The sequence below is a fragment of the Sinohyriopsis cumingii genome, chromosome 2, assembly GCF_028554795.1.
Source record: "Sinohyriopsis cumingii isolate HCF-2022 chromosome 2, ASM2855479v2, whole genome shotgun sequence".
Classification (NCBI taxonomy): domain Eukaryota; kingdom Metazoa; phylum Mollusca; class Bivalvia; order Unionida; family Unionidae; genus Sinohyriopsis; species Sinohyriopsis cumingii.
The window spans coordinates 49,145,994-49,172,951 of record NC_142962.1 but is presented as its reverse complement, the minus strand read 5'-3'; the positions used below and the strand labels follow the sequence as shown (position 1 = coordinate 49,172,951).

The 26,958-nt window shown below is 34.7% G+C and overlaps 2 protein-coding genes across 7 annotated transcripts in view; both read right to left on the bottom strand.

The window, feature by feature from the left end:
• LOC149804804 (TNF receptor-associated factor 3-like) overlaps positions 1-25,854 on the bottom strand; it is a 222,455-nt gene extending 196,601 nt beyond the window's left edge. The window contains exon 1 of the mRNA XM_089944776.1: positions 25,837-25,854. The gene's annotated coding sequence lies outside the window, so the exon portion shown is untranslated. The remainder of the gene's footprint in view (positions 1-25,836) is intronic.
• On the bottom strand, positions 4,919-25,689 carry LOC149804805 (uncharacterized). 6 transcript variants are annotated; one of them, XM_089944708.1, is made up of 6 exons: positions 25,573-25,680; positions 13,868-14,111; positions 12,370-12,801; positions 8,816-8,919; positions 7,197-7,273; positions 4,919-6,953 (listed from the first exon to the last, which is right to left on the bottom strand). In XM_089944708.1, exons 1-3 carry the CDS (start codon positions 25,632-25,634, stop codon positions 12,649-12,651), a joined length of 459 nt encoding a protein of 152 aa, XP_089800834.1. In that variant the 5' UTR covers positions 25,635-25,680; the 3' UTR covers positions 4,919-6,953; positions 7,197-7,273; positions 8,816-8,919; positions 12,370-12,648. The 6 variants fall into 6 exon arrangements, with proteins under 6 accessions (XP_089800834.1, XP_089800855.1, XP_089800849.1 ...); XM_089944729.1 differs by having other exon boundaries at positions 12,370-12,792; XM_089944723.1 differs by lacking the exon at positions 8,816-8,919.
• Positions 25,855-26,958: the final 1,104 nt, after the last annotated feature.

Here is a 26,958-nt window from a genome sequence, read left to right as displayed (position 1 = left end):
GGATTATTGTGACTTAGGGTTAAGGTTTAGTGTTAGGGTTATGTGCTTCTAGTAATAACGCAACGACAATATGATTTGGATGCACCTTTTACAGCAATACGTGTCTCATGGAGCCTGAAAGATCGGAACTTGGTTCATGAAATTTGTTTTTAGTAGTTTGGGAGAAATTCGGATTCTTGTGATTTCCCATCAATGTAGCATTGGTTAGGGTTAGGGTTAGTTTTCTGTCAAAAGCCTACGAACGGATGGGGTAATCTGGATGCAGTTTTCAATACGATACATGTCTCATGGAGCCTGATAGATCGGTAATTGCTTCATGAAAATCAGTCCAGAGGTTGTGTAGGAAAATGGATTTTGTCATTTCGAGTTAGGGTTATCTGTGAAGTAACATCAATATTTCGGTAACACATGGAATTTTGTCATGTGGTTTGTTTTGCTAGATCAGCCTTGGCGAGGCCTAATTAAAAATGGTTCGTCTCTATGTATGTACACAGCCCCCATATAATGTGAAATGAGTGTTTGGTGCTGTTTCGGGCGGACGGGTCAACTGAGTTCTACGGTACACATGTCGATTTTGTCATAAGAGGTTTCCTATGCTGGATAAAGGTAAGTCTGTAATCATAGTTAACCATATGGAACTAAGATGTATCCCTGGTATTGATGACACGTCAAGTACTAGACTTGCTTGGTGGTGTTCACACCAGTTACACGTATGCAAAGTTTTTGTTTTATAAAATTTCAATTAATCTGCAGATGATAATTTCTATTGAAAAATATGTAACATACAGGTAATGACCATTAAATGTTGTCTTCTGCTAACATCGTCAACACTCTCAGGACTCAGGAATACGATGTTGTCAAGAATTTTTTTGTATCGGTTACTTTAATATATATATATATATATATATATATATATATATATATATATATATATATATATATATATATAATTCATCGGATGTTTATTGTATCGATAGTAGTAAATGTAAATAATTACTTATGGGAGGATTTGTAAATGATTAGTATACAGTGGCTTAGACCTTGAGATTACCCGTCTGTTGAATTGAAAACTCTTCTTTGTCGCCATCGGGCTAGAGAAGTGACCGGCGTTTATATGACCGGGGGGGGGGGTCGTCACAGTCGCTAATGAAGAATACGAGTACAGGATGGATGATAGTCATTTGCTGAATGTATGTGCTTGTGGTGTTTCTTAACGCACCTTATCACTTGTAAGGCGTGAACTCGTATTTACCTAGGTGCAACAGAATTAGTGAAGAGTTGGTGTCAACTATGTTTTTCTGGGTCATACGGATAAATAAAAATCCAAAACCAATGTGCACATACACTAGAAATAACAGGACATAGCATACAGTACACAGACGCCCAAAATATAGATAACAGAAGAGCAGAGAGATACAGTGAGCGAGACAGCGAGAGACAGAGCGAAAGAAAGCATGAGACAGAGCAAGACAGCGAGTGAAAGACAGCGAGCGAGAGACAGGTGCAGAGAAGCGAGACACAGAGCACGAGAGACAGAAAGAGAGAAAACGAGAGCGTGAGAAAGCGAGTGAGACAGAACAAGAGATATCAAGCAAGAAAAGCAGAGAAAGCCTAAGACAAAGTTATACAGGTAGAAGACGGATAGAAAGAATAAGTGGGACAGAGCAAGAGGGAGCCTCTCACTCGATTGAACAAGAGAGACAGAGCAAGAGATAGAGAGAAAAATAGACATATATATATAGACAGAGAGAGCACGAGACATACATATGGAGACAGAGTGAGAAAGAGACATAGAATCTATGTTGGGGTTTGGACCGAGACAAGGGAATCCCAGTCAAGGGGTTACATTATTTGTCTCCCCACGAGGCTTGCCGAGGGGGATTTCCTAGTCTCGGTCCAAAACCCAACGAAGATTCTTTTTCTCACCCAATAATTTCCTTTAAAGTAAAAAATAACTTCTCACTTTTGAAAAATAGTTTACGTGCAAATATTTACGTGGTGCATTAATACAAACGTGTACAAGGACTGTGGCGTGACAGTGTCATCTAAGTACACAGCAGTTATGCATGAGCCAAAAAAACCCATAAAAACAACATAAAACGTTGCATAGTATTGAAGTATTATTACATTTAATATATGAATGTTATATGAAATTAACATGAAATAACTAATATTTATTATAAGAGAATTTTTCATTTTCATCAGATCTGATTTAGAAAATTAAGTTGTAAATAATGGAACGATACTGGGCCCACACTTCTTTTGTAGTAGTAGAGGCTATGTGCCGACGGATAAACGATTCATTCTGGCTGGTTAAGTGCAATATTTGTCGTTAAATATTGCAAGTATATTTTTGATTCAACTGGGGCACAATGGATATGCTTAACAAAATTAGAATAAAGCTTGTTTGACATAACACATTTCTGGCTGTTACTAAGTTTTCTGTAGTTGTTAAGAGAGTTGGGAGGCTATGAAGTGTATAGGTCTATAGTCTGTGTGCACAGATCAGTGTTTTCTGTCATAGTTCACACAGCAATGAGAATTTTGTCCCATCTGTAGCACAGTAAATTGTGATGTCAGTGTCATTAATTGTTGCAAACAGTATATTGTTTCACACGAAGTATCTAAAACTAGTTAGGTAGCTTTAGCTACATTTAATGACGCTGACCTGAAAATGTACTGAGCAATACCTGCATATGGGATAAAATTTACTATGCTGTGTGGAACAAACTAGCATAATATCAAAAATCTCGACATTGTATGCATGTGTATCACTGTCTCTCTCTCAAAATGTTTTTGTATGGTGTGTTCTCAAAGATGGATTGACATAAGTTACTATGTTTTTTGTTATAAATTTTTGTTGTTTGATTTTAGAACAACTACGTCAGGCACAGCAGCAGAAAACAAGGGCTTCTTTTTTAAAAAGTAGTTCTGAGTGCATAGACACCTTGACTGAGACGACTAGACTGAGATAAGAAAAGTAAGGTTAGCAAAACAGCTAGATTTTTCTGTCGCATGGGTGAGAAAAACAAAATAATAGCCATTTGAAACTTTTATTATGTATTCCCAGCCACAAGAACAGCATAAAAGAATTTAGGAAACATTAATAATTTTCAACAGTGGTAACATCAATAGAGCGGTTCAAATACAAATTTGAAAATAAAGTTTTATAAATGTTCATCTCACGAAGACATATGATGAGATTCACTATAAAGTGATACTACAGACGACAGCTGATAATATGAAAAAGAAACATTAGTGGATCAATATTCGAAGTGCAAATAGCTCTGGTCAGTTTCACGAGGACATCATATAACAGAGCAAAATCAAGACCCATTTATTGATGGGATAGAAATGTAAATAAAAGTTTGGGGTTAACAAAATAATTACTGACTATATACCATGATGAAAGGAGGGAGAAAAAAATTTTAATACTGTTTAGACTAACTACATTTTAAGGAGCCGAGCAGTAAGAACCATTAACTATGTCATCATGTCCAGTATGAATTGACTTGCAGTCACTCTAGAATTAGTATTGGTGTGAGAAAATAATAAATAAAAAGAAAACAAACTGTCCAATATATGGAAATATTCTTAATTGGAACAGCTATCAAATTTATTACATCAAAGAAATGAAATGATTTCTGACTCTCTACTAAAGTTTTTTATTGACTAATACCACAAATGTTGTGTCAGTTAACAATCATGAAAATAAATGAAGAAAAGACATTAAGTGTATGTGTGTATGTGTTTTAGATTTTTAACTCATCAATAGCAATTTTTCAGTCACATCGCTATATCGTCAGTGTAACAGTCTGCAGTGATGTCAAGCACTGGGGCATCATGCTGCAGATATGTAGCATCATGCCCTACCCAGTCACATTATTCTGTCACCAGGTCAATCAGTCCTAACACTAACCTCTTAATACTAAGTTCCAAGTCAGGCAGCTGCTAGTACCATTTTTATAAGTCTCTGACATGACTCGGTCAAATGTCATTCATTCTTACCAGGATGTATAATACCAGTGCATTGTCTATTTACTGATATGTATTGATTAGGGCTGAAAGCAGCCACAAGTTTTGTAGATACAAACAATGGAAGCAGACAGTGCTGTTTTACACAAGAACAAATTTCACTGACTGGAGGATAGAGTTTCCCCCAAGGAATCTGCTATTTTGAACCATTCAATTGATTCCTTGAAATCATTTTATGTGCGACTATGATAGCTTTTCCAAAGAATGCATCTGGATGGATTGTTTTCTTATAAAGCATGTGCAAGATGAAGAAAAGTTGAATAAAATGTTACAATTAAAAAAAGCTTAAAACTAAACCAGACTATAGCATGGAATATGATAAATAAAGAAATGGAACTTCAACGATTCTTAGCTGCAGAAGTTTCTGTGGCACGATACCCACAAAGATCGAACAATTGCAGCTTGCAATGCATGTAAGAGATGGCCCTGATACCAACGAAAACCAGCGGATTGTTTGCAGAACAGGTTATCACAAGGAAAGATGCACTGTTAACAAACCAAAAAGTGCAAAGCACAATACATGTCAATTAAAATGTTTTAGTGAAAAAGTCAAATCTGATAAAGATGTGGGTGATTTAGATAAGAGTGATCAATAAATACAATGTGAGCCAAACTGAGCTTTACAAGAATCTGTTTAACACAGCATATACTATAGCAAGGCTGAGAAAATCTTTTGCAGACGATAAAATTTTGGTGAGGTACAAATAAAAAACCTGTAAATCTGATGACCTACTGACAAAAGTCGAGGATATAATATATAGAGCTAAATTCTTATTTGTCCTTTCAGATGCTACTATCGATTCTGCAGCAGTTAGAGACTGGGAATGCATTCTTGTTAAAGTTGTAGCCCTAATAATAAAAGTACAAAACTAAGAGAAAATGAAATATCCGGTGTGTTTAACCTGTCACAGATCTCAACTGCATGCATTTATATGGTGCAGCTTAACAAAAGTAAACTTTTTAACAGTCCTGCCTTCCACTATGAAAACAAAGACAAGAGGGTCATTTATACAGACAAGTCAACTTTTTAATTTACTTGCCCATTGTCAACGTGTTTTTGACAAAAGTTCTGCACCCCTGTTCTCTCTCTGTGCCATATTATTTTGCTACTGTATTTAGAAATACAATATAATACTATGTACTATTGCTGAACTACTAGTTTGTGGGATGGATCCCATAACTATGGCTACCTTTGTATGGAAAATAATAATAAAGAAAACAAATATTAATAAAACTATCAAACGGGCATACAAGGAAATGTGATGCTATTATAATTAAACAGTGACAAGAGTATTCTACTCTTCAATATGGCTAGAGCAGAGGTGGGCAAACATTCCAGTGCAAGTGCCACATACACAAATTTACACCCTGTCGCGGGCCACATAGTTCATTAAGTAAAATAATTAATATTTGAAATAGCAAAAACAAAAGGTTTTTCTAAATAACATCATAATTAATTTTCAGTTGTTAATATGTTGTTAATATTTGAAAACTTAAACTTCAAAAGAAGCACATTTATTTCATAAACAGAGTAACATAAACAGAGTCAGTGCGAATGATGACTTGTTCCTAGGCCGCACGAAAACCCTTGGTGGGCCTCAGGCCGTAGTTTGCCCACCCCTGGGCTAGAGTGTTAAAACCCAAAAAACTTGTATACTATACACATAAGGAAGATATTATCACAATCACAAATAAATCTTATCTAAATCCAGACATTTTTGGTTAACATAATAACTTTAGCAAGGGATCCTAATATGTGCACAAATACAATTTCAAATATAGGATAAGAAGGTATTTAATGTACACTGTATACATGATTATCAGAGTTTAAAAATGTTGCGTTAACTAAAATTCCAAAAACAAAATTTGACGCATTTTCTTCAACTTCCAATTATTATTTCATATATAATAAATAGGTACTTCACTGCTGTCCACTTCTATTTTAAGTAATGTAAATATGAAAAGTCCCCCTCGACACTAAACAATTTGGAAAAGTGGATACATTGATAGCTGCATCCTCAAACAGTTGAAGCTGCTTTTTTTTTTGAATCCATGAAATGGCACTCTATTAAGTGAGTGATCATGTCATGTTCAATGCAAATGGCTTTATGTGATTTTTCCAAATTGGTTGTAAACACAGTTTTTGCAATGGTAACTTCTGATAAATCACATTTTCTTTCACAATTGTATTGCTAACAACTGGTGGATGTAATGAGGTTTCCTGCAGTAAAGAATTGGATATGGGAGATATAACTTCTGTGTTGTCATCTTGTATCCAGTTTTCTCATAGAAGCTGTATCTTTGAAATAAATTCTGCAGTTTGCTACTCAAATTCCTGAGCACTGCATTTGTATAGCATTCATAAGTAGTGTGTGGACACTGGTGGCATTTTGAAATATTCATCTCATAAATGCAAATACAGTTTGGATCACTATAGACAGAGAAATAACGTGAATTGTGTCTGTAACCAGCACACGTCTTATAACTTAATTTTAAAAATGTACAATGTGATGTAGTTATGTTCAAGGGGAAAAAAAAGTAGAAGTTTTTCTCATTCGAAAGTGGTGATGACTACCATAACCTAAGAACAAAAAAAGAGCTAATATAGTACTCTAGGAAAAAACAATACCTGTGAACCTATACTGTAAAATGCAACCAATACAACTTCATATCACATATTTCCAAGTTAAAAACACCAAATATATAATACATAAATTTTAATGCATTTATGTTGCCAATAAGAAAATTAACTGGGTTAAAATTCTGAACAGGTATTTCAGAGTTTGGCATAAATGCTTAAGAAACATGCACATAATCTTCTCCATTTCCCTTATATGAGGAACATGTCTGCACAGGTAATGGTTCGAAAGGAAGACTTCCTTAGTGAATTTCACAGGACACTCAGAACAGCTGAATACCTACAATGAAAGAGCAGTTTCAACAGTTATAATGTTACTGCAAAAGGAAAAGGACATAAATGATAACCAAGCTGCGTTATTTTAAATAACAGTTTATTATTTACTATATTTCTAGAATAGTGATTGAAAAATTGATCACATCTAAAGATAAGAGTTTACCTTTACTGGTCAACTGTAAAAGCAGTAGTCACAAAACAATATAGGATATGGAAATACAGATCAAACTTTATATTTTCTATGTACCTTTGCAGGGGCAATTCTCTGGAATAATCTTTCATTTTTGGCTACTGGTTCGTAAAGGCAGCATGAATGTGTTGATCCTTAAAAAAAATTATATGATGGCAAGAAATGATGGCAACCGGTAACAACAAAATATAATGTCAACATTAATATGGTCAGATGTAAAAGTTTAATACATCCAAATAATTTTTTTATTAACTACCATTCTAATTACCACATTATCCTTAATTTCATTTTCAGAACAGACATTACTTTCACAGTAGTTGCAACAATAAACTATAATACCCCAATTATAATCAAGTCTTTTCTTAAATTATTGGTTCAAAAAACAACTTTCAGACTGATACAATCATACACTGACACTGAACAATTCCCTTGTATATGTTATGAATAGCTGTTTGTGATATTACAGGAATAAACACCAATATTCACTATTATCTCATATTGATCGAATCAGCATAAAAAGGTATACATCAGTGATATCTTCCTTACAAAAAAACCCGAACAGAATGAAATTACTCAAAGTATCAGCAAACCTGATACAAAAGAAAAAGACACCTGTTAAAAAAGAGACCATATAAATGTGTCTCTGGTGGAATTATAAATGTCAAAATAAACATGTCTTTCAAGAAAGAAAAAAACAACTGAAAACTAAGAAAATGCTAACAATATGAAAAGGTTACACCTATGGGCTGTAATGGGTGGAATGTGGAGAATATTCATGTTGATCTATAAAAGAAATTAATTTTTAACAAATATGCATACAAATGTACTTTCCATTATTATAAACATTTTGCAAATATATATGCAGTTTATGAACAAACTATAATATACACTGATATTACTGGCACTTTCAGTTTTCTCCTAGCAGAAATGAATAAGCCATTATCAATGTATGTTGGTATCTATATTCAGTATATAATCAAAAAGTGTTAACGGTTCTCAATGACTTAGTAATCATGTTCTAACAAAGCAGCTTCACAGCCATTAGTAAATTACTATCAGCCAACATTGGCATAATTTTTCATTATTTTCCTACTCAAGTAAAATCACAGGGACTTTCGCTGACCATGGCTTTGGACCAATTTTTTTTTTTTAAAATACATAAAATGAGTTAATGTTAGCATTGACAATATTAAAAACTTTTCCTAGGTACCAAGGCAATGATGTAATGGTGGTGGAATTGAGGTTTTAATACCAATGTTGACACTTAAATGGTCGTATATGGCTGACAGTCTTAATGGTGGGGAAGTAAAATGGATACATCGAGGAAGCAGACCTGCCAACCATAACAAGGTGTCAGTATCATAGTTGATTTTTTCCACAAGTTAGGTCAGTTTTCAGTAAGATGTAATAAAAAATAATGTTCTGCTATTGTCAATCTGGAAAATATGCATTTTAAAAGTCCAGAAGTGTGATTCAAGGCTGGTGTACCAATGGAAAATATCGTGTTTAATAAAGGTAAAACTAAATCACAGAAAAATAAGAAAATCATAAGTTTAACTATACCATAAAATATGGATCATGGAAGTTAGGCCATAGATAGAACTATCAGTGAACCAAAAACATGTATCTGTTAATTTCAAGGCGCATTTCTAATGACAATTATTGTAATATCTCACCAATGGCACTGGATATAAAAATGCAGATCAGTAGTTATTTTTGATAACTGTCCTAGAGGTAAAGCTTGTTCCCATTTTTCAATAAAATGGAAAGAAAACTGTTCCTGCAAAAGTGATAAAATATAAAAAATTAAAATGTTTAAATAAGTAATTATTTTCATTGCTACCTTAAATATCATGTATGTTCCAGAGAACAGTAAATAAAGAAGTGGAAAACAAAATATATTCTGAACATTCAATTGTTCTCCACAAATTACTCATATGATAATCAAGATGGCCTTAAAAATGTAACAGTGAATACAGAAAACTGGGTATATAATGGGGGTTGAGGAGTTGGGTTATCATTCACCAATGGTCAGGTTTTCACAACTTAAACATAAAGAAATTCATGGTAAGTAACCATTAACATGGTTAGGTTACCAGAACTAATTGTTTTTTATTTATGACTAATGCAGTAGGTGGTTTTGAGAGTTCCTCTTCCAGCTTCACATGCCACTGCTGAAATACATTTCTTCAATAGTGGTTAGCAACCAACAAACATAACTTGTTGTCACTGTTACTATGCACAAGATTATTTTAATATGTTACCCAGTATATAAAATATTTCAGCCAAATAAGTACAATTGTAATAATGAATCAGTTAATATTGTCATTACAAAGTTACTATAATCATGATTAAGGTCTTCATAAGGACCAAAATACTGTTATCTGCCACAGCAGATTTTTCTAGACAAAATATTTTCATAGCCTCACTTGATTAATTTTTTTTTTGTGATTTCACCAATTTGTGCTGACAGTAGCATGTGATTCACATTTTCTAAAGTTTCAGTGCACTATTATAATGTTCAAAGATACATGAATGAGAAAAGAAATATCTGACAGTAATTGAGTCACACTTTTCAATGTAGACAAATACAAAAACCTTAAAAATGCTTCTTAAAAATCAACAAAATTACAGCAACATCCTCACTGACATCACTAATATCTCATGCTGCTCTAACCTGCATAACAAAGTATATATCTGCAAAAGCATTTAAATGGTTATCTTCCTGAGAATTATTTTTTAATAGAAACAAATTTCTCAAAGTATCAGCATTAACTCTTGACACATAAGAAAAGGAAACCTGCTACAGTTAAATAAAAGACCATGTAAATGTGTCACTGGAATCATAACTGTAAAATTAAGTGCATGCCTTTCACGGGAAAGAAAAAAAAGAATATGAGAACAATATTATAATGATGGCTGCACACATGAGCTGTAAGGGGTGGAATCTGGTGAAGAATATTCACTCTAATATCAAAAAATTATTGTGAAATAAAGATACATAAAAATGTAATTTCCATTATTATTAACATTTTGCAAATATGCAGTTTATGTCAAAAGTGTAAGATAGATTCATATTGCTGGCAATGTCAGTTTTTCACATACAGAAATGAATAGGCCATTCTCAGTCTATGTTCAGTAAATAATTGCTAACAGTTAACAATTCTCAGATGACTTAGTAATCATAACGTAACAAAGTAGCTATACAGATGTCAGTAAATTAATATCAGCCAACAATAGCATCACTGATGATTATTTTTCCGCTCATGTAAAAATATCACATGGAAAAAGGGAAAAGACAAGAAAAATAACAAATTAAACAGTAACAACTTTAAGTATGTAAACTTAAGCTGCATTTACCCAGGTTCCAATAGTCTGTAATAACACACACACACACACACACGCAATGTATGTATTAATGAACACATGCACATTGGATAAACTTGAATCAAATACATAATCAGTGGGCACATTTTGCTTTTGTATGAGTGAACAGATTCAGTTTTGTCATCTACAGAATAAGTTAATATATGTTTTAACTAAGCTGCAAGATTAATTATATACTCTGTAATTGGAAAATATAGCAGGCATGGCCTTGTATAATAGATTAGATGTGCAGTACCAAACCTTAATTTCTAAGATGGCCAAATATTGTAATTTTTAGGTTTCATGTAAATTTTGGGCAAAATATAAATCAATTATTAGAGCAGTAAACAACATTGTTTGAATATTATATGTACAAATGAAGTAAAAAATAAGTTAAGTACTCACAAAATTTTGAAACCCACTGGTTTTCATAAATACCCACAGGAACCCCAATACGATTTGTGTACCTTTGTTAAAAATTGAAAATTCCCATTGCACGAGTGTTGTATATATTCTTTTTAGTTGTTTTAGACTTTTGCAGGCCAGGCAAATGTTTTTTTAATTACAAAAAATACTGTTAGTAGTAACAATATAACAAATTTCTTTTCTAACGTGTGTACATTCTTAAAATGAATTGAAATAAAAAAGAAACCAATTTGGTTAATAATGAACACATTTTGTTATGACTGAATAATAAATAGTAATTTCAGAAATAATACCATTATAGAAGGTAGGAACATACTGAGCTTTTGTACTGTGAATAAAGATATGCCACACTAAATGATTTTATTATATGCTGATGAAAGGATAATTTTACTGTAAATTAACATGCACATTCTGAGATTACATTAACATTAAAAAGTGGCATGATTTATATCATCATTTGTATTGTAACTGACAGATAGCAATTCGAGTCATCGAAGAAAGATGTTTATTTGTTTTATTTGATTTTTAATGAAGCTTTACCAATGTATCAGTTACATAACTATAAGGTTTCCTTGTCATAGTCTATAGCAGGGGTGCACAACCATTTTTGGCCAAGGGCCAGATTGCATTTCCTAAGACCACTTGAGGGCCACAGACACATTTCTTTAATATTATTACTGTTCACAGGCCAGATTTCTGTGTTGTTTTAATTTGTCCTGAGGGCCAGACAGAACAAGTTTGTGGGCCAGATTCGGCCATCTGGCCAGGGTTTGTGCACCCATGGTCTACAGTGATGTCTAACACATGCTGAAGACATATTATATTAGTGCACAACTATTGGGCATTAGATAGCTATAGCAAAGAATGTTACTGCACAGATAAAGCTAGAGTACAATAATTTTGATCTATGAACAATAGATGGGTCAATGACTTTTAAAATTTCTGGGTGGGTGTAGATATGACATGATCATATAAATCATGTTTCATATGAATAATTCCATAAAATCTTTGTGAAAACCCAGACATCATTGAAAAGTTGGAGCCTGGACAAGCCTGTGGTAGGCCTAACCTAACCTGTGACTATCAACCATAAAGTGGAACGTGGATATCATAATTATAAAACATTATCAATATACATAAACAAATTATCTGTACTTTGGTCAGTCCAATTACTCTTAAGTAAATGATAAGTACATTAATAATTTTACCTGTCTCTTTAAAACAAAAAAACATGAGTTTGGACTTTTTAAAAAACAAGTAGGGGTACAATATTATGATTTAACATGGAAAAATTGCTGCAATGGAGATGCCATTAAAAGAAAAATTTAAAATGAAATAAATACCAAAGAACTTTAAAGAATATAGACTGATATGACTATGTGACCTTATTCATGTTAAAAGCAAGTTTTAAGAAAAAACTATAATATATGTTAATCACCTTATCCATCGACTTAAGTTTCTCTCTGGATGGAAACTGCTTTACTACATCTGCATAAGACATACAGGTGGCACAGGTCCGAGGATAAAAAAATTCAGCGCTATTTATCTGCACCATGTCCACACAAACAACAAATGACTCCAATACTGTTTTCAATACATATGCACCATTTCTGTTTAAATGGAGTCCATCAAGTGCTAAATGCACACTTCGATCAAACAATGGGTTATAGTCAATACAATGGCACTTATCACATTCTCGGCTTAAAAATGCCATCATTTAGTGCAGCACATCCTCTTTGTAAGTCTGGTAAAACAGTCGAGTTTCAATGCAAAGATTTAAAGTTAATGGTGGTTCGAGGCAGAATTCCAAACATCGACCAACAGTGTGGGATTCGTTTCCAGCAGCTGATGAATAAAGTCTCTGTAACAACTGAAAGAAATGCACAAAAAGAATTAACTTAACTAAAATGTGACTAATAAATCTGACAATTTCAGAAAATCACCATGGTAACTGCTGGTATTTGGAAATATAAACAAAATTATCCAAACATAGAAACATCTGCTACCAGGGTTATTTTGTTCAACTAACAAGCTCTAAGCAAAAATAACTATCCCATTTTGACATCATATGGCAAGATTTTGGAACAATGCATACTATTAAATTTTGTTGTAGCAATGTAAAAATTGTATGCAATGGTACAAAGTTTCTCATAAAGTCATGTATATATTACCTAATTAATGTTACCCTCCTCATGATGTTAAGCCTGTATATTTGTTGTATTTGGTGGGTTGTTAGTTAATAAACCTAGCTTGTTCGAAGCCAAGAATACCAAAATCGGTTAAAAGTATGACAAGAATCTTGAATGAAATAAAACTATTGAAACACTTTCTTCTATATTTCTATGTTTTTATTCATTCTGTTAAAGAAACATACTTCAACTTAATCCAAATTATGGCGTTCCTGGCATAAATCACATTCCAGGCAAATGAAAAGTAGGTCAACATAACTTGAAAATAGGTCCACATGATTGTGGGAGAATTTGAATTTATTAGAAAAAGAGCATCAGAGTAAGAACAATCTCGCTAAAACATTATGACTTTAATTTGTAGAAAAGTGTTGATATGGGCTGTAAAAATGAGATATTTCTGAAATCTGACTTCTCATTATGATGCTAGGTGACACCAAAACATGCTACACAAGCACCATTAATTCGACAGTAAGACCTCGACCCCAAAACATAACAATTAGGGTCCATGTCTTAGACTGTAGGATGACTAGACAATATAAATGCTAAACATGCAAAAATATTCTTGAAAATTATGATGGTCTTATTATAATTAGAGAGATTATTTGGAATTCATCACTAGCCCGTTCTACTCTGTAAGATCAATATAATAAATTAAATATACAATACAAATTTATAATAGTTCTGCTGCAAATATTGGGCACAAATAATTACAAATGTTTCTAAAGTAGAACTAACAAGCAAAAATACCTTGTAAATAATGTTCACATCTTTTCCAACATCATTGGAACCTATGTAAAGAATCAGCAGGTCAGGTTTTTGGGCTTGGACAATGTCTAACACTTTGGATTTAAATATGGTGATATCTACAACCAATTTTGCACCAGGAATACACAACAGGAATAAGTTGGGATGATTCAGAATACCACAGAGTTGCTTCAACTTTGAATCACATGCAATGAAAATGATCGACGCTCTGGCAAGTATGCTGCAGCTATGTAAAATATACAATGAATATAAAATGAATATCAGCTATTTAAAAGAAGTTGTTGTTGTTATTGTGGGGTTTAACGCCATATTTCAGCACACGATAGGCTATGCATGGCGGCCAGTATTAATGGTGGAGGAAGAACCCGGAAAAATCCCTGTAAGAAGCACCAACCCATGAGAAGCTACTGGCAAGCTTTCTCACATACCCATGTTAACCGAATCCTAGACTCGAACCCACGCAGACAGCGGTGAGATGGCAGTGATCAGTAACAAAGAGTACTTTAGACCACTCGGCCCCTTTAAAAGAAGTAAATGTCTTTCTAAAAAGAAAATAGCAATGACATAAACATGAAATTATACGAATTTTCACCCTATATCAAGTGTAATCAAAATGAAGTTAATCATAAACACTTCAGAAAACAAACTACTATCTTAGAGTAGAAACGCGTGAACACTTATCAAATGAATATAACTAACTAATAAGACCGATTTAAATAATGGGAAACCTTTAATGTGATAAAAAATGCAAGGAACTTAGTCAATTCATTCAATGATTTATTGTTTCTAACCTGACTCTGAGTAGAGTGGAAATATCTTTGTCATCATAAGCGCGTCTCATGCTGAACGAAGTTTTCAGTGTAATAGACGGACATGCTTGGATGCATTTCCAGTTTCTGGACAAGTCCATTTTCAGCATCACGACTACAGATGTACACACATATGTCGTCTGCTTCCGATATTTACAGTGTCAAATCAAGCAAAGGAAAATGATGACAACTACAAATTTGCTTTTCATGTGGATTTAACAAGCAGTTTAATTTCTATATTCAAATATGCAGAGGGATATAATTCCAAATTCTCAACGTTATGTTACTTACGCAATTATTCAGCAGTTACCGAACAGGATGAACTACGTCATTATGTTGTCTGATGGAAATAAACTTGCCTATAGTGTATGCAATATGGCACTGTGTTAGACCAGCAAGTTGTTCTCCACCTTTTTTTTTTTTTCTTTGACTGGCAGCGGAGACCAACGTTGTTCTGCACCAGTCGTACTGAGACGTCCGAGCTATGTCACCTCGGATGATCGGACCGCGCGCTATTAATTAATAAATTTATTTAGACTAACCTTTGTATCCAGACGGTAAGTATAATCCCTCTTCTAATGATCCATAGCGTTAAATCCTTTAGAACACACACTTTTTTAGTATAAATCCCTGTCAGAACAGAACACCTGTGTATTAGGCTGTTGACCTTAGATTTGAATTACCCACGCATGCGTGTAAAGCAGCATCACCACGAGGCAAGAGTAACGCGTGAAAACCGTCTAGCGAGGCGTCGATCACTAGGAATTTACTGATGCTTGGGTGGGAACTGTGTCGTTACGGCAGAAATTTAGGAGATAGACAGAGAGAGAGAGACTTCATGTCAGAAATGTGAGATAGAGTGAATGATAAATAAATTGTAAAAAGACCACAAACTGTATTCAGGTGTGAAATTATGCTACACAATAATAATAATAATAATAATAATAATAATAATTTATTATTATTACTAATGGTAGTATCTTCAATCATATTTAATAACATTTACAATGGTATAAATGGATTTTATGACATACATACATATCTACATATTAATACTTTACATTACTTATAAGAAGAACATGATTATTATGATGAATATTATTAATAACATTTGCGATGGTATTTATAAATACATACATACATACATTACTTAACATTACTTATAACATGATTAGCATGATGATCTTTATTAATAACATTTACAATGGTATTTATGAATACAAACATACATGCATACATACATATATACGTCTGTTATAATTTTGCACCATAACTTATAACATGGATAATGTTATATTTTAATCAAAAACAATAGTTTCTTCTTCCCTTCTGACCACTGCATTGACAAGTGTTGCAACAATTTACACAACAGTTACATTTGCCGCAAGAGCATATATTGCAACTTCCCGCGGAACATTCTTTTAGGCCAGCGGGAAGCTTATCCATTTCGGGGATCCACAATGCCTCAAGAATTTTTCTTCTTAAACAGACTTGATGATTTTTCGTAACTTCTATCATGTTTTCGTCTGTTGTTGTCTTCATCATGCTTGTCATGTAAGGTAGGAGACAAGCATAACCTTTTCTCCCATCTCTGGCACATCTCCCATCTATTGCCAATAGCTCAGAATGCTCTTTAGGCATCCTCAAAGAATAACGATATCTACATCGCTGATTTGGATCCCCATTCCGAATGCTACCGTAGCAACAAGACAGCGAATTATGCTTTCGGGTCTTCGAAATTCCTTGATAATTCTGTCCCGTGTCTCTTTATCCGTGGAAGAATGATACATTTCAATACTGACTATAAATCATAGTACAGTGAATCATGGACATATATTAAACACAGCATTTAATTAGTTTCTTAAATTTCACACCATAAATAGGCTATACTATTTGCTGGAACAATGTTGGTCGACAGTTAAAGGCAAGGCATCATACTAGGAACCATGGCAACAAGTACATGATTTGGGCCTTAGCATATATAGCAAAGAACAGAGTGAACACCATAATGTACAAGGAGACCTCTGATGTGAGAAGAGCTGTAGATCTACCAATGTCCACTTATTTTCCTTCTCGAGAGGAGATACAAGTGACCAGGGACAGAATGGAAGCTGTGGTGTCTCGAATTCTGCCTGAAAATGTCCCATGCCTCTATCCACTGACGGACCTTGTTTGTCATCATATTGATCACAAACATTGGTCCAAATCAAGGCGGAAAAGTGAAGTAGTACATGTATGTACTTGCCTGATATTTATACTAAATGCCCTTCTCCTATCACGATAATAACAATAATCTCATTCAAACGATGTACTTGATGTATGTTCAACATTGTTATGCTAGTGCCTACGATCTGTCCGTGTTTTGGATTAAAAGTTTACATGAAGCAGTTTAAACAAATGTACTTTTACGATCTGAGGAGATATGTGTGCACTTAGTTTTAGATTTGCAATTGTTTTTCTTTTCTTACTCTAATAGGTTGAAAGCAAGAGAATGTGCGTATTTATTTTGTGGCAAAAATACAACAATAGCAAGTGGAGAAAATTATTTTTTGTCTCAAACACTTTAACTGCATCCTCTGTTATAAAGGCTTGGTATAAGTACAGTAATTAAACTGTGTTCCATTCCACAGTTTAATATTGGTGTGATCCCAGAAAATCCTTCAACAAACGCAGGTGTTATTAGGATACTGGAGCGGCTGCATGATTATGTTCCAAGAAGAGATGATACTCATGTGTATCCCATAGTGTGCTGGGGGGGGGGGATGGCCTGTCTTGTGAAAGACACATAGATGCTCAAAATGCAAGATTCAATCCTGGGGATCCTGTTCAAAGATTGGAGGGCTTGGTGCCATCACCTGGAGAATTTCACAAAAGAATACTGCTGCTTCAGGTAAAATAATACACATCTATAGCTTGTTTTGTACAGCTTTATGATGGAAATTATATTGTTTCAAAATTATCCGTATTCTATTTTTTTGCACAAGTGATAAACATCAGTACCAATGTGCTTCACTTAGTCAAAATCAGTATCAATGTACATCATTGTTAAACTAATAACAGTTTTGGTCTTATCGAATACAAAGATATCTCCTGACAAACTCAAATTATTTCCAGATCTGGGAGAAGATGAACCGATGATACAATGCCTGAATAGATCCTGCCCTAGAGGCTCCTTTTTCCATCTATGTTGTTTTAGCCTAGAGGAAGACAATCTGCCAGATGAGTGGGTGTGCGGTGACACATGGAGGAAAACTGTAGATGAGAAGATTTATTGTGTGTGCCAGTCGGTCAAAGAAGAACCAGTGGTCGAATGTTCCAATCAGCAATGTGACCATCAGTGGTTTTGTGTTTCATGCAAAGGGATTAAAGAGCTTCCAGACAGTGGTAATAACATAATGTATCTCTTCATTATTGTTCATCTCATGGAACTTTATCAACAGAAAGGATATGGCATTATCTAAAATCATACCCCAACTGTTACTTTATAATAATGGTCATATTGACGTACTTAGATTTTTTTCTTCATATTCTCATTTTTATGTAAGATACATGTGTTTTCATTTCCAGACGAAGAATGATTTTGCTCTGAAAATTGCAAAAAGATATCAAGAAGGAAATGTAAGAAAAGGAAGAGCAAGAAAGACTCTGTAAGTGAAAAGGCTGTTGACCGTAAATTCGAGTAGGGCATAACCGACTTTTGATCCGGAAATCGGATTCCACCGGATAGTATGAACTTCCGATTAATCGGAGTCGGATAAGGCAGGAACGACCGATTCGGATAATAAAAATAATAAAGTTGAATTTCTATAGCACCGTGTCTAACACTGCGTGTCATTCGATAGTGCGTTAATAAAGTTAAATAAGAAGTCAGAAAAGTCCAATATGGTCAACACAACGGGGTGAAACGATAATACTTGAGTTAGACCGAAAGATTTAAATTTATTAAAATATATAATACAGTCCTACCTGTTTATGTCAACATCCTCAATAATGAAGGCATAATATTGAATACATTGACACATGCTAATGAGGTATTAAAAGAAAATGATTCTTACAATCGTAAATATAAATAAAGTTAATAAGGAAACTTTCACAGCACAATAAACTTGTTTCAATCACCGATCACTTTGGAAAATGCAAGAATCGATCAGATTTCATTGCTTTTATTTAAGTCGCCGCAAGAGGCCAACTTTATAGGACCAAACAAAAGCCTGTTTTATTTTTTTTTGACCGCGACATTAAAGCATGGCGGCAAGATCAACTAATTGTTGAATAAAGTACAGGATGGAACTGGCCACTTGCCGACATAAATGATTAAGGCGGGAAAATTAAAGCCTGGCGGCAAGATCAACTAACTGTTGAACAAAGAATGGGTCGGAACTGGCAGCTGGTCGACATAAATGATTAGGCGGGAAAATTAAAGCGTATATGCTGCGTGGATGCATTGGAACTGTATGATAATGTAAATGAAATTTATATTAGCATACAGTGAAAAAATTGTGCTGAACTGTTGAGACTCTGTGGCTGCATCCATCATTAATCTCACATTACAGTTCTGACAGATACTGCAATGCTATGTTGTAGATAATCTTGAGTTTTGATATACGACTTTCCATAAACTGTCACTTTGTTTCTAGACATACATCCCTCTCATGCACTATTTAGATACAGAATCTGTTGTATTGGCCACAATAACAAAATATTTCTAAGCCTTTACAGACAATAAAATTAAATGAAAATCTGAAAAAAGTAAAAAAAATAATTTTATTTTAAAATGTCGCAAAAACAACGAAGCAAAATATGGGATTATTTTGAGATAAATACCATAGATGAGTCAAAGGCAGATTGTTTGGTTCCACAGTGCAAGGATAAATTAAAACGAGGAGGTAATGATCCATGTTCATATGGAACCAGTGGACTTATCAATCACCTGCGTGCAAAACATCCGGATGAATATAAAAAGTATACCGGAATCTGTGACATCGAAAAGAAACGAAAAGCCGAAGAAGTAATGCAGCCTGGAAAGAAACACAGAGTACAGACAACAGAGTTCCTGCTAGAAAAGAAAAAACCGTTTGAGGCTAACAACCCACGCCAGTTAATCATAACTAAGAAGATCATTGAAATGATTGCGGCTGATGCTATGCCTTTCAGCATGATTAACAACGTAGGCTTCACTCGCTTTCTGAATGAACTTGAACCTCGTTACGTTATTCCAGCCGAAGTCCATTTGTCAAGAACGCTTATTCCGGACTTATATTCTGCCGTGAAGAGTAAAATTGTTATTTTACTAGAACAAGCAGCCTACATAAGTTTTACAAGTGACGTGTGGACGAGCACAAATAATTTGAATGCTTTCATTTCGCTTACCGCTCATTGGATTGACAGCAAGTGGAACAGGATGTCCATTGTTCTGTCACTACGAAATCTTGAAGACCGACACACGGGCCAAGTTATTTCGGATAACATCCTTGCAATGTTGGCAGCATGGTCTATTCCAGATGAAAAACGTGGAGTTCTCGTGCGGGATAATGGTGCGAGCATGAAAAAAGCGGCGGAGTTATCTGGATTGGATCACTTGGGATGTTTCACCCACACAATCCAGCTAGTTGTCAAGGTTGGACTTTTAAGTCAAAGATCCGTTATGGATGCTATTGTCACTGCTCGTGCAATCGTTGGGCGTTTTCGGCATTCAACTCAAGCCACAGAACAATTGCTCAGAATCCAGAAGTCTTTGACATGCGAGGACGGCACGCCATACCCAACACACCGTCTTATCCAGGATGTTACAACCCGCTGGAATTCTACATTCTACATGCTCGAGTGCCTCATAGAACAAAAGAAAGCTATTGCCCTCTACTGTCAGGAAAATGATGGGGTTACAAACCTAACGGCACATGAGTGGAATTTGATGGAACGGGTTTTGATTACGCTTCGACCATTCGAACAGGAAACCAGGAATGCCAGTATGTCTACTGCAACAGCAAGCATGATCATCCCCAGTGTTCGCGTTCTCATGGCAACTTTAACAAAACCTGCAAGAGTCGGAGATGACATCGGAATACAGACCATGCGGGCGGACACGCTGAAAGATTTGCGTACACGTTATGAGGAAGTGGAGACAAACAAGTTGTGTGCACTTGCAACGGTTTTGGATCCCACTTACAAATTGTTGGTTTTTAATGCGCATGGGCATGACGCTGTAAAGTGCATGTTAATGGACGAACTACAGATCAAGTATGAAAAAACAATCACCGCTGTCAACATTCCAGCCTCAACAGAAGTGGATCCAGGACCTTCAACTTCGACTGGCCTAGATTCATACTACCAGGAGTTATTTGCCTCTAGCACATCCGACCAAAATCTCGCCTCTGCATCCCTGTCATCTGAATTCACGTGCCAGCGCGAACTGGATTCGTATCTAGCTGAGAAAAATCAGCCGAGGACTTCACCACCAACGGACCCAGTTATATACTGGAAATCCCGGGAAAAAACGTTCCAGCTTCTGGCAGCTGTCGCTAAACGTTTTTGTTCAATACCGCCCTCTAGCGTCGATAGTGAAAGAAGTTTTAGCACCACAGGTGCTATTTGCAGCGACAAACAATCGAGCATGTCCGCTGAAAAAACGGAGATGCTACTATTTCTTGCAAAGAACTTGGAAGTTATAAATTTTGATTATTACATTTCTTTATTATCTATTAAACTGCGTGTTTTTACTTAGGTAGATGAAACATGGCAGAAATAAACTGCTTAACTTTAATGTTATGTTATATTATATTATATTATATTATATTATATTATGCGCTACATAAATATATCAATATTCAAGACTCTTTAACTCGCATTTCTAAATTTATTATATTATAATATCTTTGCCAAAAAACAAGAACAATATCACAGGAAAATAAATACTTAGGGCGCCATAACACGTGGATTTCAGTTTGCGAGTTTTATTTGTAAAATCGTAAGTTTTTATAATTATTATGTATAATAATGTGATTGTAGAAAAAACGTTTATAATGTTTCAGTGCATTTTACAAAAATAAAAAATTTCATGGATCCTTTGTGGCTTTGAACTTCGTTGCATTTTGCTATAGTCCTGCCATATCCTTCCCCTTGTGACATCGGTGTGATATGCAAAACGTGTGTAACACGGTTTAAAAAGTTAATTTGAAAAACCTTTTAATTTAGCATTTCCGATTAATTGAATCGTATCCGGAATCGGAAAAATTTCATGCCCAAAATCCGGAATCGGAAATCAGTAGAAAAATGCTAATCGGTTATGCCCTAAATTCGAGTATACAAAGACGATTCTCATCAGAGGGATGGAAGATAAAGAAGAGATGCTGTCAGAGAAAATGATGGCCCATCAATGGTGTCCTTTTGGAAGCAAGATATGGTCAAATTCCACAACAATAACCACAGAAGATACTTTATCCTGGGGCACAGTCTAATTACAAGTAAGCCATGTTATATTTGTTTCAGAATATTAATGTATTTATATGTTAATTAGGTCAAGCTAACTCCATCTAACATCTATGAAGGAACAACCTATATTGAAGACTTTTATTACTGTAATTATTCTGTATTAGTTCATTATCCCAGCGACTATAAAGAACAAAATGGTTATCCATGATAAAACACATACAAGAAAAATCCACTAAATGCTTACTTGTTCATAAAGTAATTTTAAAAAAAAATTCCTGCTTTATATTTTTTGGGGTCCTTTTCTTGCCGTACTTAGTGTTTGCTTTAGGGTTACTGTACAAAAAATATTAAAATGTCATGTGAAAATAAATTATAAAAGTTATGACAAGTGTTTAATTGGATGTTACAAAAGTTCCACAGTTAAGATTCTATCGGTTCATTTATTTAAAAACAAGTCACCTATATTTAATATAATTTTGGAACATCAAGGAAGTGACAGCTGAATACCCATTAGGACCAGGGCGGGCGCCAAACCCAACCAGACTATCTGGCGCCCTAGGCAAGGTTAGATTTTGGCGCCGCACCCCCCTCTCCGAAAATATCAATTTCAACATTTATAAACAATTATAAAAAATAAAAAAAATGCGCCCCCTGAAATCAGCGCCCTAGGTGGCTGCCTAGTTTGCCTATATGGTAGCGCCGGCCCTGATTAGGACTATATCAGAATCATCAGATGCATATATCAAATATTCTGAAGAAAACAGTTTTAATTTAGTGTGATCATTCTGCGGTAGTATATAACATCTTTATTTCATTTGTGGGTCAGTAACAGTAAATTTGTATAAGAATCAGTTAAACAATGAGAAAACAGTCCTAAGTAACAAAGCAATTTAAATTCTTGCAGATTTATCTGGGTGCATATCAGAGAGAATGCAGCAAGACTTGATGTGGAACAGAACAGTTAATCTTCGAGGAGGTGCCAGAAACAATGATGAGGTTGACCTAATCAATGAATATTTGAACAAGGAGTTCAAAGGTAAATCATTTGATAACAGAATTATAATTAATCGTTTTAAATTGGAAGAATTTTGTTTTATAAATATATGAAGTCTTAGTATATGCAGTATTTTGTAATTCGTGGAAATACGACTTTAATATGATTTCTTGGTGTCTAATATATTATGTGTTCATTAATTCGAAAACTACCACATAATGTTAATTTTGGAGGTTAAAATATTAATGCTGACTTTTTATTATCTTTATAGAAAGCTTACGATCAGCCAGTCATCAGCTGAGTGACGCCACTTCGGACAGGCATAGCAAGTTGGCTGGTGGGGTTGGCCATGCTCTAGATAAAATATACTCAACAACAGTCTCCGAATTGTAAAGTTTCCAGACAGGAAAATCAAAGTTTTCACGAAGAAAGGAAATTGAGATTTTTGTCAGAGTACTGAAGGACGAGGAACTCTTAAGAGAAATCCCTGGAAGATATCACAGAGCTTATCAGAATTTCCGCTCATTAGCAAGAATAAAGAACCCAGACATATACATCTCGCACATAAACAAATTATCACGCAAATCTGACAAAAGAAACAAAATTATCGCTAACTCACACGTCAATTTATGTATGTATGTACGTATGTATGTATGTATGTATTAATAAAGTTCATCATACTAATCATGTTATAAATAACGATTTGTTGCACGAGGGATTAAAGTATGAAGGAGAAAGTTTATATGTGCAGTCAAAACAGGAAATGGGGAAGTGAGTCGGATGTACATGGTCTGATACCAGCAGTGCGGGGGGATATTTCATATGAAAAGGATCGTTACTATTATTATTATTATTTTATTTCAGAACATACAGTGCTGTATTTAATGTTTGGTCATGGTTGGTTGAAGAAATGGGAGACCAAGTATACCGAGGCGAAAAATCAGCAAAGACACGTTTGATTGAAAGTATCATTCCTCCACGGATCAAGAGACATAGGACAGAATTATCAAGGAATTTTGAAGACCAGTGGTCAGAAGGGAAGAAGAAACTGTTGCGTTTGTTAAAATATAACATTATCCATATGTTATAAGTTATGGTGTAAAATTATAACAGACGTATATATGTATGTATGCATGTATGTTTGTATTCATAAATACCATTGTAAATGTTATTAATAAAGATCATCATGCTAATCATGTTATAAGTAATGTATGTATGTATGTATTCATAAATACCATCGCAAATGTTATTAATAATATTCATTATAATAATCATGTTCTTCTTATAAGTAATGTAAAGTATTAATATGTTAATATGTAGATATGTATGTATGTCATAAAATCCATTTATACCATTGTAAATGTTATTAAATATGATTGAAGATACTACCACTAGTAATAATACTAAATTATTATTATTATTATTATTGTGTAGCATATTTTCACATCTGAATACAGTTTGTGGTCGTTTTACAATTTATTTATCATTCACTCTATCTCACATTTCTGACATGAAGTCTCTCTCTCTCTCTGTCTATCTCCTAAATTTCTGCTGTAACGACACAGTTCCCACCCAAGCATCAGTAAATTCCTAGTGAACTACGCCTCGCTAGACGGTTTTCACGTGTTACTCTTGCCTCGTGGTGATGCTGCTTTACACGCATGCGTGGGTAATTCAAATCTGAGGTCAACAGCCGATGAATACACAGGTGTTCTGTTCTGACAGGGATTTATACTAAAAAAGTGTGTGTTCTAATGGATTTAACGCTATGGATCATTAGAAGAGGGATTATACTTACCGTCTGGATACAAAGGTTAGTCTAAATAAATTTATTAATTAATAGCGCGCGGTCCGATCATCCGAGGTGACATAGCTCGGACGTCTCAGCACGACTGGTGCAGAACAACGTTGGTCTCCGCCGCCAGTCAAAGAAAAAAAAAAGGTGGAGAACAACTTGCTGGTCTAGGCACTGTGTTAGTATGGGAAGTCCGTTAAGCATGAAATGGTGCAGGGGATGCCAGCATTAGGGCCATTCTGGTCACAGTCAGGTTATAAATTATAAATCAATGATTCAATTGACTCAGTTCTATGCACTTTTTATCACATTAAACGTTCTAGTTTTTGAAATCGGTGGGGGGGGGGGGTACAAAAACGGGGATGTAGAGACAGACTATAGTAGTATGTGAATAACTAAGCAAGCTAAACTTCTTACGAAGCAATCAAACGATAAGACATATAAATGAACAAAAAACTTAGCAATGTAAGTACAATATCAAATAAATTCAACCAATATTCACAAAAAGAGAAAATAAAGTCAAACTGATAAAAGAATGAAACGAAAATTCAAATTGGTCTAGCAGTTGGTAACGTGACTATGGTCTATACAAACTAGTTTGTTAAATTTGCGCACTAAAATAAGCTGTCAAATAAATGAAAGCCTCAGCAGTTATAATTACCTGTATGTCTGATAATTTTTAAATATATATAAACGAAGAAAATTGTAGCTAAGATGCAGCATTTAATAATTGTTATTGCTCAAATTTGAAAGGTATCCACACGAATTTTGGTTCAAGCGGAAGCAGGAAGTAGAATTGATGGTTTATGGGATTGTTTCTGAGAGAATATATTGTACAACCAATCAAAGCCATTGTTTTAGTCAGACTTGACTTATTCTGATGTTTTTTCTCTAATAAATTCAAATTCTCACAAAAGAAATGGACCTGTTTTCAAGTTTCGTTCGCCTACATTTCAGTTGACTGGAATGTGATGAAAGCCGGAAATGCCGAAATCGGGTTTTGTTAAAATAAGTTTCTTTAACGAAACGCATAAAAATATATTATGCCTATTAGAACTGTAAAACAACATTTCGTTTCGTTCAAGAAACATAACCGCCACATGAACCTACTTAAAGTATACTTCGGCATATCTCGACTACCGTCGCATTGCAACAAATTCAAATGTATGTAAACGGAACATGAAAATAGGTCCATTAGCAGCAGGGAGGGCGAACAGACCGAAACTAAAAGTAGAATAAATAGATAAAAACAGTTTCACAAATACAGGAGGGCCAAACACACAAAAACAGGTTCCCTGGCGATGCTAGCATCGCTCGCGGGGTCCGTCATTGAAAAATCCATGATCGGTCCCCCCCCCCCTGCTGCTCTGGGGAAACATTTTTATGTTAACGGAATTAAATCATTGATAAATAAATAATGGCAAATATCGGAGAAGCACTTACAACTAGATTGGCACGACAACGACTAGCCGCGATTAAAAAATTTCTTCCGGTTCGTGATTCCGTCAAAGAAAAATTAAAAGCAAGACAAGAAGCGCGAGTTGAGTTTGCAACATCTGCGGAGGAATTATTTAAGCCTATTACAGCAGCTACTGGTGAAATTAAAACTGCAATTGTAGGAAAACCTGATCCTGCCGACCCTACCAAAACAAAACAAGGGTTACTTCAAGCAATAGAAGAACTTAAACAGCAACAGGCAGATGCAGGGGCCGCAGTTGATCCAGGTGCCGCCGGAGTAGTGACAGTTGCTAAGGAAACATTTATTAATAAATTTACCGAAGATGGTATTACTGAAATAAAAAATATTCCGCTTACTAACCTAGATGAGCTTAGGGAGTTTTCTACTTGGATTGTCTTAAATTATCCTAACCGGCAAGAATTTCTAAAACCAGGAGCTGCCTCGGGTATGACTCAGGGAGAGTGGCGGGATTATGTTTATAAAGTAAACCGAGGCATTTCTCGGATATCTAACATTGATGATACCTATAATTTTATAAAAACTGGCGTAATTGGGGTTAATAAGGAACTAAGAGACAAACGAAAGGAG